This window comes from Eupeodes corollae, chromosome 1 (assembly GCF_945859685.1).
Source record: "Eupeodes corollae chromosome 1, idEupCoro1.1, whole genome shotgun sequence".
Lineage (NCBI taxonomy): Eukaryota > Metazoa > Arthropoda > Insecta > Diptera > Syrphidae > Eupeodes > Eupeodes corollae.
The window spans coordinates 240,482,986-240,495,334 of record NC_079147.1 but is presented as its reverse complement, the minus strand read 5'-3'; the positions used below and the strand labels follow the sequence as shown (position 1 = coordinate 240,495,334).

Below are 12,349 nucleotides of genomic sequence, written 5' to 3'. Positions count from 1 at the left end.
ACAAAAGAAAAAGTCTAAAAAAAGAATCCGAGAAAACTCTGTACTTGCTAGAAATTCTACCCCTCAGAAAGGAACTAATGTTAACATCACTCCAATACTTTCAGATCCCACTGAAACTCCTAATATAACTCCAATTCTTGACTAAAATTCAGCTCCCAATAGAGACGCTGTTACTGGTACAGTAATAAACAATTCCATCCATATCAAAGCTGTATTGAAACCAAAAATAATTTGTATATCTCGTCAAGACCCACTAACAACGCCAGGAAATATAATTTCTCACTTAGTTTCTACCAAGAGCATACCTTGTGGCTCATCCATTAGGTGTAATAAGATCAATAAACCAGGTAGCTTTGTTTCTTCTTTTAAATTAGTAACGAATCCCACGTTCTACGATTCAATTTGCAATAGAAATATATGGCCCGCAGAGACTTTAGTCAAAGAATTTACACAAAGTTAAATCGAGGTGTTTCTTTGAAAACTAAGCCAAAAAACTCAACAGGCTTGCCTTCTTCTACCAAAACGTAAGAGGACTTCGTAGTAAGACTGCTGACATTTTTCTCAACTCCCAATCATTTCCACATGACGTATTCGTTTTGACAGAAACAGAACTTTTCAGCCAAGAGCTCGAAGTTTACATAAATGATCGTCATGTTGGTAAGCAAAGGATTTGGGTGGAAGTGTTCTCATAGCGGTAAAAAATACATATTTCTCTTCTTCTGTACATTTTCCATTTGAATTATCAATTGAACTGGTATGTGTAAAGATAATGGTACAAACAAAGACTATTTTCATTTTAAACGTTTATATTCCTCCAAAAACTCTCCTTAGCATTAGACTTTGTATAATCAGTTTGTCCTGCGCTGACACCAATACCATCGGAAAACGAATCTTGCCTTGAAGCCTCTCTATCTCCTTCACAATTGAAACTGTGGATGTGTATATTTCCACAATAAAAATGCACGTCTTGTTAGTTTCGTTGTCTTTTCTAGAATGTTCGTTTATTTAAAATTAAAAGCTATTTACAGGGGTTCTCAACATTCAAACATAAAAATACAGAATTATTAAATCAGGGATGGTTTGTTAGATTAGATTGTTTTCTTGATTGATAGATGTCGTGGAGTCGCCACAAAACTATATTTTCTCGATAAAATCCTTCTTACTGACTTACAGCAAACAAGCTGTATTAAAAGCTCAAAAAATCGAATTCTCGATTTAGTATTTTCTTCTGACGCTATTAGTACTCTTGTTCTAGAATCTAGATCAGGAATTACTAATATTGATAAATATCAGCCCCCCCCCTTGGACATTTTTCTTGGCTTAAGTAATCATCTTACTGAACACAGTAATTCCTTTGATTGCTTATATAATTTTGACTTTAGAAGAGCTAATTTCCAGTTGTTGTCTGAAGATTTAACCATTTCTGGAATTGCTGATACTTTAGCATTTTCTAATATTGACGAAGCAGTTTCAGTTTTGTATAAGATCCTTAATAATTGTTTAGAAAAAAATCTACTTTTTAAGAAATCAAGAAATACTAACTTTAACCACCCTTGGTACACGAAAGAATTGCGTTTACTTCGAAACAAAAGAAATAAGGCATGGAATACTTATTTCAAAGCTCTGTCTCCAATCAACTTCTCTGTTTATGTTGAATTCTTTAATGAATTTAAGTCTCTTTCTAATTTTGTATACGATTGTTATGTTACTGATATGGGCACCTCTTTGAAAGAGAATCCTAAAAAATTCTGGAAACTTTTAAACTTAAAGAAAAATCAGATGGCTTTTCAGTTTACTTCACTTACAAAAACCTTTTGTTAGATCAAATTGTTGATATCTGTAACGCTTTCGCAACAAGTTTCCGTGAGTCATTTGTTAATAGCCCTCAAGAAGTTGATGAAGTATATTTTCATAATCTTCATTCCTTTTCGCAAACGAGCTGTAATCACATCCCTGTGCTACAGAGTACGGTCCTTAATCTTTTATCTGCGTTGAATGATGACTGCTCAGCCGGTCCCGTTGGTATTCCCCCGATAGTACTAAAAAAGTGTAGTAATGCTTTAGTTGAACCCCTTACGTTCTTATTTAAACTTTCTCTAAAAACAGGCAATTTTCCCAGTATATGGAAGAAGTCATTTCTAACACCAATTTTCATTGCAAAGCTTGTTTGAACAAGTTGTTTGTGAAAGTGTAGCATTTTTTAGTAAAAATCTCATTTGCGACCAGCAACATGGTTTTGTAAAAAAAGTTCAACCGTTACTAATTTCCTCACATTCTCAAACATATGTATGTTCAAACGGTTTAGAACAAGGTTATGAAGTTCACTGACTTTTCTAAAGCTTTTGACCAACTTAAGCTCGAAATTATTTTATTTAAACTCAAAACCTCTTGGTTTTCCCCCATTTTTCTTAGATTGGATCAAATCATACCGTGAAAACAGATCCTATGAGGTAAAAGTTAGAAATTGTCTTTCAGAATCTTTTGTTGCTCAATATGGTGTTCCCCAGGGAAGCCATCTAGGCCCTTTTCTGTTCATCCTGTCTATTAACGACGTTTCGTCATTTCTACGTTCAAGTGAAGTACTCATTTTTGCTGATGACATGAAAATTTTTAAAATTATAAAGTCCGACATTGATAGTTTCACATTTTGGTGTGGGAAAAATAGCCTTGCCCTCAACCCTTTACAATGCCAGACGATAACTTTTACTAAAAAACGAGTCTCTAGTGTATTTGATTATTGAATATCACAGCAAAAACTCTGTCGCGTCTCCGCATTTGAAGATTAGGTGTTTATTTCAGTTTCAACTTAGAGTTTACACATCACATTAATTTTAATGTCAATATGGCAAGTTCTATGCTTGGTTGTATAAAACCCTGGACAAAGGAGTTCAATGATCCTTATGTTACTCTTTCTTTGTACAATTGCCATGTTCGTCCTCATCTTGAATATGCATCGCAGGTATGGACTCCTTATTACGAAAGTTATAGAAAACGTATTGAATCAAATCAGCATAATTTCATTCGCTTTGCCCTAAATTGTCTTTCTTGGGAAGATCCTCATGATCTACCTCCCTATGAACATCGTATGCAGCTTCTTCAATTGCAATCTCTTCATCAAAGGCGTTTGAACTTAAATTTACTTTATTCATAAGATAATTTCCAAGCATTATATTTTAAATATGGGTTCTGGAATATGAGTGTAGTCTAATCTGGAGGTCCGATTTTTGATGACTTGTGGAACGCGCTGTATGACATTTTGCATTGTCGTCGCCGTCTTATTGTAAACAATGCTCCTCCACATCATGGTTGTTCATTTGATGAACGAAAAAGTCAGTAATCATGGCTCTATAGAGGTTCTCATTGATTGTAAAGTTCTGGGGAGTTTTGTTTTCAAAAAAGTAGGGAATAATTGCTCCAAAAACCCATTGAGTTATGGTTTTCAAAATAAATGTGGACAACTTAGAAGTATTGTCAATTATGTTGAAATGCCAAACAAAACTGAAAATAAATTACTTGACAGCTGACAAAATGGCCGCAATTAAAATAGTGTTGCCCTCTTAAAGATATATGCATACCTCTAAAAAATACACCCGTTTTAAGTGCCAAAGAAGGTATTTCCCTGGATTTTATGGCTCTGAATAGCATAGCTCCTCAGAATCAGGAAAGGTTTAATGCTTAAAAATATTTGTTCATCTACTGTACATAAATAACAGCGGCTCTTAAACCAAGTTGTTTGTTTTAATTTATTTGCTTCTCTCTTATTCAAGCCATATGGATATGTTCCTGAAGTCCTTCAACATCATCCTCCTGCAATATTTTTATCATCCGAGAAATCAGATAAAAAAGCCAAATGTTGGGATTCAATTTATTTAAACGAAACAGTTGGAAATTTAATATCGGACAAGCTTTTAGAACGCACCTGGAAATATCTCAAATGGCCTTTGCTGATATTTGGTCTGTGTATCTTCTTGGGCTTCATCACTTATACCTGTATAAATACTAGAAACACCAGATCTATAAAATCAAAATGCTTAAATTTCACTAACAACAATAATTGCCTCCTAATGATGGATGTTGCTGAAACTGAACCTAGAAATAAAAATAAAATAAATTCTATTGTCACAAAAACTGAAGAGAAGTCCACCATTGGAACATATTCATCACAAAGCGAAACTACATTTCAAGGGGATGAGGAGGACAAGGAGGAAGATGAAAAGAAATATGAAGAAAAAGATCAGAAAAATGTACACCCAAAAGATGACGAAAAGGACGTAGAAGCTTCTGAGGCAGTTTTGACAGGATCTACAACCCTTCTGAGACCCATTATTATTCCACAATTAACACACTCCAGCTACAGGGACAAAAACTATTTGGATAAAGGGTCTAAGAATGACTACACAATAATTGAAAGAAAACCAGGTCAAAAATATGAAGGACCTTTAATCCCACAAACAAAAGTTCAAAAACCCTATGGGCATGTTACGGCAGAAGCTAAGCCCACTATAAGACCCTACGATCAGGAGAGTAGTGTTGAAAATGAAGATAACACCGTGAATAAAACTGAAGGAACCAAAGTCATAGGCTTTACTTCTGGCCATCAAAACAACTTTGGAATTCCCATTGAAGAAGACGAAAGAATGTTAAGACTACTAAACGATGAGCTCATTAAGCTTGAAAAACAAACGGTAAGTTTGAAACGAACTTAAAAAAAAAGTATGAAATATATTAGGCTTATATTTTATTCTGTTTTAGGAGCAGACGAATGTTGTTGGGCGGACTGAAAGCTCATTAATAGTATCGCCTACTGTGCCACAAATAATACACGAAGTCCAAGAGTATGTCACTCCCAGCAGTAGACCAGCCTTTGAAGAAATTCAATGCCAATCAACATCATTGCCCATGTGCCGAGGTGTTTTGCAATACGATTTGACATCTTCCAATGCCAAGAGTTTGTATTTGAGTTCTGTGGAATTGGAAGTGTTCGAAACGCTCATCTCTTCTAACTGCTCGGCCAGAGCAATTGAATTTGTCTGCTCGAGTCTAGAACCGGAATGCCGTCCAACACAAATTGGCATTCTCCAGCCATGTAAAAGGATTTGCAAATGTATTTTTAAACAAAAATGTTTTTCTATGTTTTCGAAACTTCTAACTGTTGTTTTTCATTTATCTTTTTATTAAAGCTATTTTAGAGGCATGCTCTAGCTTAATTGCCAGCTCAGATATCCTCACATACACCTTCGACTGTGATAAATACCCAGACTCATATGATCGCAATGTCTGCGAAGATCCAACCCGAAGGAGCGAGTGCTATGAAGATGAATTCAAATGTGAAGACTTATCTTGTATTCCCAGCCAATGGCAGTGTGATAATATAAAGGATTGCAGTGAAGGAGAAGACGAATTGGGTTGTCTAGTTTGTAGCCCCGAAGAGTTTCGTTGTCGGTCGAATGAGAAATGCCTAACGGACGAGTACCGATGTGATAAGAATGAAGATTGTGATGACGGATCTGATGAGCATGATTGTTATGAGGAAAGCTATGAAACTGAAGATCCACAATTGTTTCCGAGAATCTTCTCGTTTGCCAGTTTTCTTCTGCCCAATTATACAAGTGAGAACGGTTTTACTACGGTAGCTGATGAAGACCGTTTAGCAGCAGGAAGTGAATTTAATGAATCGTTGGCATCAGCTAGTGGAAGAAATATCTTGCATACCACTTTGGACGAAATCAAAAGGGGATCGGTGAATATTTCAAGAATATTAGGTGAGAATTTGTTTAAATAATAATTAAAATATTTTTTTTTTTGTAATTTTCTCAAGAACTAGAAGACATAAAATCATCTAGTTTTCAGTTTTTGATCAAAAACAAATGAGCAATAAATTCTAAAATAAAAACACTAGTACATAATTTTGAAGTACTAAAAAATTACACTTTAAACCTTTTTTACATTTTTTCGGTCCCGTTATAATATCTTGTCGCCTGAGTTATCGTACTCTTGTCAGTACACTTATTTGGTTACAAAGTTTAAGTGTTATGGTTATGAATTTGAGATAGCTTTGACTTAGCCGTTTTTCTTCCGTTTAAAATTTCTAATGCTTCCATCATTGTAAAACTTTCCTTTCCTTGATATGCAAGTCTTAGTTAGGGTTGTCCTTAAAGTAGTTGTTACTACAGAGGTGATAATTTAATTGTGAATATATAATTCAGCTTTCAGATTGTCGTGCTTCTTCAATCAATTTACGAGTGCAGTCTTCATTTATTTGCAGTAAGGAGTAAAGTTGTTCTTTTGAGGAGCCTAGGTTACTAAAGTTCCAGTGTAAAATAATGTTGTAATAAGAGGCAATATTTTGCCATTTCATCATCCACCAGTTGATGTTTCTTTGTTCGTAGTGCAGCAGTTTTTTCGTTAGACGAGTATCAGAATTCAGAATGTGAAGCAATTTTTAAAATGTAGTCTGCTTGAAACTTAAGGGTATTAGTAAAAATCTTAGGCAACCCTGTTTCAAGATATAATGCATAATTAGAGGTGTTTCTTGGTAGATGAAACATTTTTTTCAGAAAATTTCGATGACATTTTTCAACCACTTCAAATTCATCTATTCCCCAAATTTGAGCAGCATAACAGATTGTTGATTTTACTACTGTTTCGAAAACTATATATTTAGATGAAAGAGTGATGTTTTGGTTGTAAAATATTTTTCGCCACATCATGTTGACCAAGCTCTGGGAAGCAGGAGCTTTTCCTTGAAGATGGTTTTTGATGTCTAGAACCGTATTCATTTGTACTCCCAGGTATTTATATTCTTTAGTAACTTCATTCTCGTTGCCTTTGTAGTACCATTTATTTCTATTTAAACTTCGGGAGCTATGTGTGAAGACCATAATTCTCGATTTTTCAGTGTTTATAGAGAGACCCCAACGAAAATAATAGAGCACTTAACAGGAATCCTTGTTTAACTCCTGAGTCTGTATCAAACCACTGAGAGTAAGCTAAACCATCCCATACTGCTGCTTGCGTCCCCGTATACTTTTCTTTCAGGACTTTGACAAATTTTGTCGAAAGACCTACTTGTGACAGCTTGTATAAGAGTGCATTTCGATTAACAAAGTCAAATGCTGCTTTTAAATCTACGAAAAATGAGTAAACTTTCTTTTTCATAGCTTGAAATGTTTTATTATTGAAGTGAGACAAAATATTTGGTCAACAGTTGAGTATTTTTTTCTGAAACCGGCTTGAAGCCCCGAAAAATTTCATGATTGTCAACCCAATTTTCAAGCCTGCTCACAAATATACCGCATAAGATTTTAGCCATCGTGTTCATGAATGAGATTCCACGGTAGTTTTCAGGGTTATTAGAATCACCCATTTTATGTATTGGAAATATCACGGACTTTTTGATTGAGTTTGGTATTGTAGCTGTTGTTAATATCGTTTTAAAAAGGTGCTTTAAGTTGTTTTTTTTTTTTGAAAAATTCATACGGTAAACCGCCTTCACCGGGTACTTTTAAATTTTTTGCTTTAATAATAATATTTTGAATTTCATTATCTGTTATTTCCGAATCTAGAATATCGTCCAAGACTAAAGGTTCTGCATATGCGAATGATAAACTTGATTTGTTGAAAAGTAACCCTTTAATGTACGAGGCGAGATCATCTGCGGATATAGTTGCGCTTATCACGAAGTTGGTCCCGTTTATTGACCTGGCTGTTTTCCAAAACTCTTTTGGATTTTTAATGAGGCCAGGCGATCGTTCTTGGTTGTTTTGAAATTCAACTTTTTTGCGCAATCTAGTCTTTTATACACAGGATTTGATTCTAAATACAATCTCTTCAGTTCCTCTCTGTAGCATTTGCGTAGAGAATGTAAAAAAGCGAATGATTTTTGCCTTGCTTTAACACATTCATAATCAAACCATTTCTGTTTAAATTTAACTGAGGGAGTATAAGAGAGAGAATATTTCCTTAGAATTAAGGTTTGCAGGAATTTCGGACAAATGTTTATTGAATTTGTTTTGATAAGAAAATAATTCATTACATTTCCATTTAAGTTTCGGAAGGAGCTTAAGTTCTTTTTGTCGAGTTACAATTACAGCTGATACTATTATGTTCAAATCGATCCACTGATTTGTATTTCAATTTCACACACTTCCAATGACCGATTTCTGTCTGATAAAAATTGCCAGTGGATTTCTATCAGGAAATTTTTTTTCGATGACAAACATTTTTAATAATAGCTATAAACAACCTTTAAAAAAAATTCCAATATTTGTTTTCAATGATGAAAAGCAATGATAGCTACGAGTAAAAACTAGTTTTATATTTACACAATATGTGCGTTCAATCTCAGACAGATAGGGTATCCAGATACCTTTTTGTTATAAAATAACAGCTGATCAAAAACAGCTTAGATGTCAAAAAAAAAAGAATTCAAAGGTTTCCAAGAATTTCTGAGGGCTATATAGGTATCTGACAGAACAGCTGATTCAACACATGGTTGAATTTCAAGAAACTTGAAAATTGATTTAAGCTTTTTGTATGTGTTGGTAATCAAATAGGTACAAAATGTTAGTTGAAGTTGTATTTGAAGATGTTCTGTGCATAATAGACGATGAAAAAGCTATTTGCCTCCGAATTTTAAAAGGTTCTTATGATCTATATTTTCAAACGTCAAAATTGACTTATTTTGTTCTCGCTTTTGTAGATGACCAATCTGGCGAATCAGTTGAATTATCTATTAAATGTTTCATCTTACAACAATTTTGTCTTCGAAGCTTAAATTTTTCTCTACTTTTTGTGAACAGCTGAAAGTTGTTTTTATTTTTTGACAGCTATCTCAATACAGCTATCCAATTCGTTCAACAAGGTATCTAAAAATCCACCCATCCAAGATACCCTTTCCAACACCAGATTGAACGCAGCCGATTCCTTCCACTGGAAACGTTTGATTTTCTATGTGTTCCCAGATGTCAGTTTTTCTTTCCTATCAAAAAAATTCCTATGATTGATTTCAATGATGAACATAAATGAAAGCTATAATTTACACATTAGAGCCCAGTTGTAGCTATCATTGAAATCAATCATTTGACTTTAACTCAAAAATAAATGAATTTATTTTGCACCATAGAATGTAAAGACGGAAAATTTTAGATTTAGATAAAAAATAAATTGATTTATTTTACCCATGGAAAACCCCAATAATTATAAGTTAGACTTTCCAATAAATGGCACGTTCCTTATATTGTCATTTTGTCTGAACCTGTTCAATTTCGAAAGTCCAAAATCCAAATAAAAATGTTAACTTGCCGAAGTAAAAGCCACAATGCAACTTTATGCATGAAATTTTGTTTAAATTTCAGCCAACTTCCAGGATAGTAAGGAAATTATGATGACAAGTGATTCCGAAAACAAAATGAAAATTTCCCATAACAACGGAACCAGCAGCAACACCAGTAGCAACGTTACCCATGAAGTGAATAAAACTGAAAGTAAAAGTGAATTCACAGCATCACCTTCTTCTCCAACCTCATGTTCCGGGAATGAACTGAGATGTGTAAGTGGAAAATGCATCACAGTTGATCAACTTTGCGATAAGGTAAGAGTAAAAGTATTTAGATATCTTAAACCTAATCCCATCTAAAATAAAATTGTACTATTTCTTTTGAATAAATTAAAGGTAATGGATTGCCCTGATGGAGAAGATGAACTTATGTGTACCTATGAAGAACGTCCAAAACCTAAAAAGCCTTAAAATCAAGACAATCAAACAACGAGAATTAATGGTGCTGATAAAAACATAAACATAAGAAAAAGTGGGAGTATTAATTTAAAATTCATAATAATAATGTATTTATGTAAATATATAGTTTGATATACTTTATTTTTGTTGTTCCATATTTTGTGAAATAATATTTTTCTTGAAATCATTTTATGTACATAAAAAGACATACATACATGTTTATAAGCATTTTAATATATGTATTTTATTAAAGTATTTTTAAGAAAAAGTTGTTGTTTAAATAATAACAGTAAAATAGTAGGTACACTCTTTATTAAAGTCTTTTAAAATAAAAGTATGTAGCTCCATGCACATTAACTAAAGATACGTGTAGCACTTGGTTGACGTCCTTGCATATAAAACCTAGAGTACCATCATCGGGAGTCTCTATGGGGCGGCACCTAGGTAGAGGCGGTGCCATTAGCTCGTACAATATTTTTTGCCTTAACTTTTGTATAGGGTCCGCCATCTAACGTTTTTTTTGTTCAACTAGTGCTTATTTCGTGAATGGTAACACTTAGCTCATGACTGATTTGACAGATAATTAGTTTATGCTTCCGCTGAACGAATATGGATGTGTATACGCTTGAGCAATGCTGGGAACAACTCTTAGAGAAGATGCCGATTTTGCCAAAGAAAGTCATCTTTTCAGAGGAAGCTAATTTATATCTTGGCGGGTATGTAAACAACAAAATTGTCGCATTGGGGGCACAGAAAACCCACACGCATACATTGAAAAGCCGATAAACCCAAAACGAGTCACTGTTTGGTGTGTCTTTTCGTCCAGAGGCATATATGGGTCATTATTCTTCGAAAAAGAGCAAGGACAACTTTTGGTTTCAACAGGACGGCGGCGCGGCGCTACGTGCCTCAGAGCCAAAGCTACACTCGATGTTTTGCGCCCTGTTTGAGAAGATCGCTTTATCAGCTGGAGAGCTGAAGTCGTTTGGCCACCGTGGATCTGCGATTTGACACCGTTGGACTATTATTTGTGGGCACCCCACAAGTGTTACCCCGACAAGGCAGAGGCAATTGACGCTTTAAAGGACAATATTCGAGAAAAGGTTAGTTGGCGAACCCTTATATAAATTCTTCAACGCCACATTGCGTCTACGACGAAAATAAAAAAAAAGATGACATCAGCTCATGACAGAGATTTGTGATGGAACTTATTGAAGGAGGCTATTAAGGAACCAAGTTTTTCTTGTAAACGAAAATCATGATGAGAAAATAATTATTTCAATGAATACATTTTCTGTTTTTTTATTTTTCCCGTGCATGAAATTGTAAACGATAGATGTACAATATCTTGTCTTTAGAACCAAAGTCTTTTTAAAACCAAATTCACGTTAGCGAAAATTTCAATTGGATATTGTTTTCATACACGTATTCCTCACTAAGATTTACAATAGCATGTTTATAAAGTAATTGTCCGTATTTCGAATTACGATAAGCGTGGAAACTCTTTAGTTATTAGGCATGTTCAGACTACATAAGGGACTAGAAAGTAAGGCAAGCTGCCAAAAAACTGACTTCCAATTAAAGCAACTTTATTAGAAAGTTGACTGGAAAGATAGTCAAGGAAAATCTCCCTAACTATTAAGTCAAGTCAATTTATGTCAAAATGACAAATGAGCTTCTTTTTTCATTCAACTACAACCTGAACTTTATTACTCTATGATCTATTTATTTTCCGTACATTTTTATATAACGTTTTTTGTGAAAAGGATCCTTGTAAAATTGGAAAAGAAATAAGAAATTTTTCTTAACAATACAAAATCCAAGTCATGAATTACTTTTAGCTTGCCTGAGGAGTGTTTTGTAGACAATAATGTTTTTAATAGTAGTTGTACGATAAACTAAAGGTATAGGTTAGTGAAGTAAAGTCCCAAGTTTAAAATGTACATACAGTGTCGAGCAAAAGTCTTGGTACCCGTGTGGGTATTCTTGATAAATGAGTTGTGTAAATTATATTAAGACACAATTTTCAATTTATGTTTTGATTTATTCAAGTTTAAGTTTATTTAACAAACTAACACAAGAAAAACAGAAAAATGTCCTTCAAGGATCTTAAAAAAGTTAAAATAAAAGTATTAGTCCCTAACAACAATAGTGCAAAAGTCTTGGTACCCTAGAAGGACAAACGAATTTAATTCGGTTTCGAATGTTTTACCTAATATTTTGTGGGAAAATCTTTGAGCCTAATAACCTCTTTTAAACGATTTGGCATAGAGTTCACAAGTTTTCGCGTGACATCTGACCCTATTAATTCCCATTCTGATACCGGGAGCTCTTTAAGGTGTGTTTTGCTTGTTATGTTGTGTTTTCGAAGTCGTTTCTCTAAGACATCCCATAAATGTTCGATTGGGTTAAGATTTTTGGGGGGGGGGGGGGGTAACTAGCATGTGGGGCGTGTTGTAGGCGATCCACAACTTTACATTTGTAGCCGTATGCTTGGGATCGTTATCCTGTTGGAAGTGATATGTGTCTACGATCCCAAGTTTCTCTGCACTTTGTTGTTAGTTTTGTTTTAAGATGTTCAAATAAACTTTCTTATTCATAATTCCATCAATT

General features: G+C 34.2%; 1 protein-coding gene across 3 annotated transcripts in view; it reads left to right on the top strand.

Moving 5' to 3' along the window:
* The window catches only part of LOC129943511 (uncharacterized), a 34,724-nt gene extending 24,692 nt beyond the window's left edge, over nt 1–10,032 (top strand). For all 3 annotated transcript variants that reach the window (XM_056053016.1, XM_056053017.1, XM_056053015.1), the window contains exons 3-7: nt 3,768–4,685; nt 4,753–5,104; nt 5,181–5,762; nt 9,357–9,592; nt 9,674–10,032. In XM_056053016.1, the coding sequence (XP_055908991.1) occupies nt 3,768–4,685; nt 4,753–5,104; nt 5,181–5,762; nt 9,357–9,592; nt 9,674–9,748 (2,163 nt within the window). In that variant the 3' untranslated portion in view covers nt 9,749–10,032. The remainder of the gene's footprint in view (nt 1–3,767; nt 4,686–4,752; nt 5,105–5,180; nt 5,763–9,356; nt 9,593–9,673) is intronic.
* Nucleotides 10,033–12,349: the final 2,317 nt, after the last annotated feature.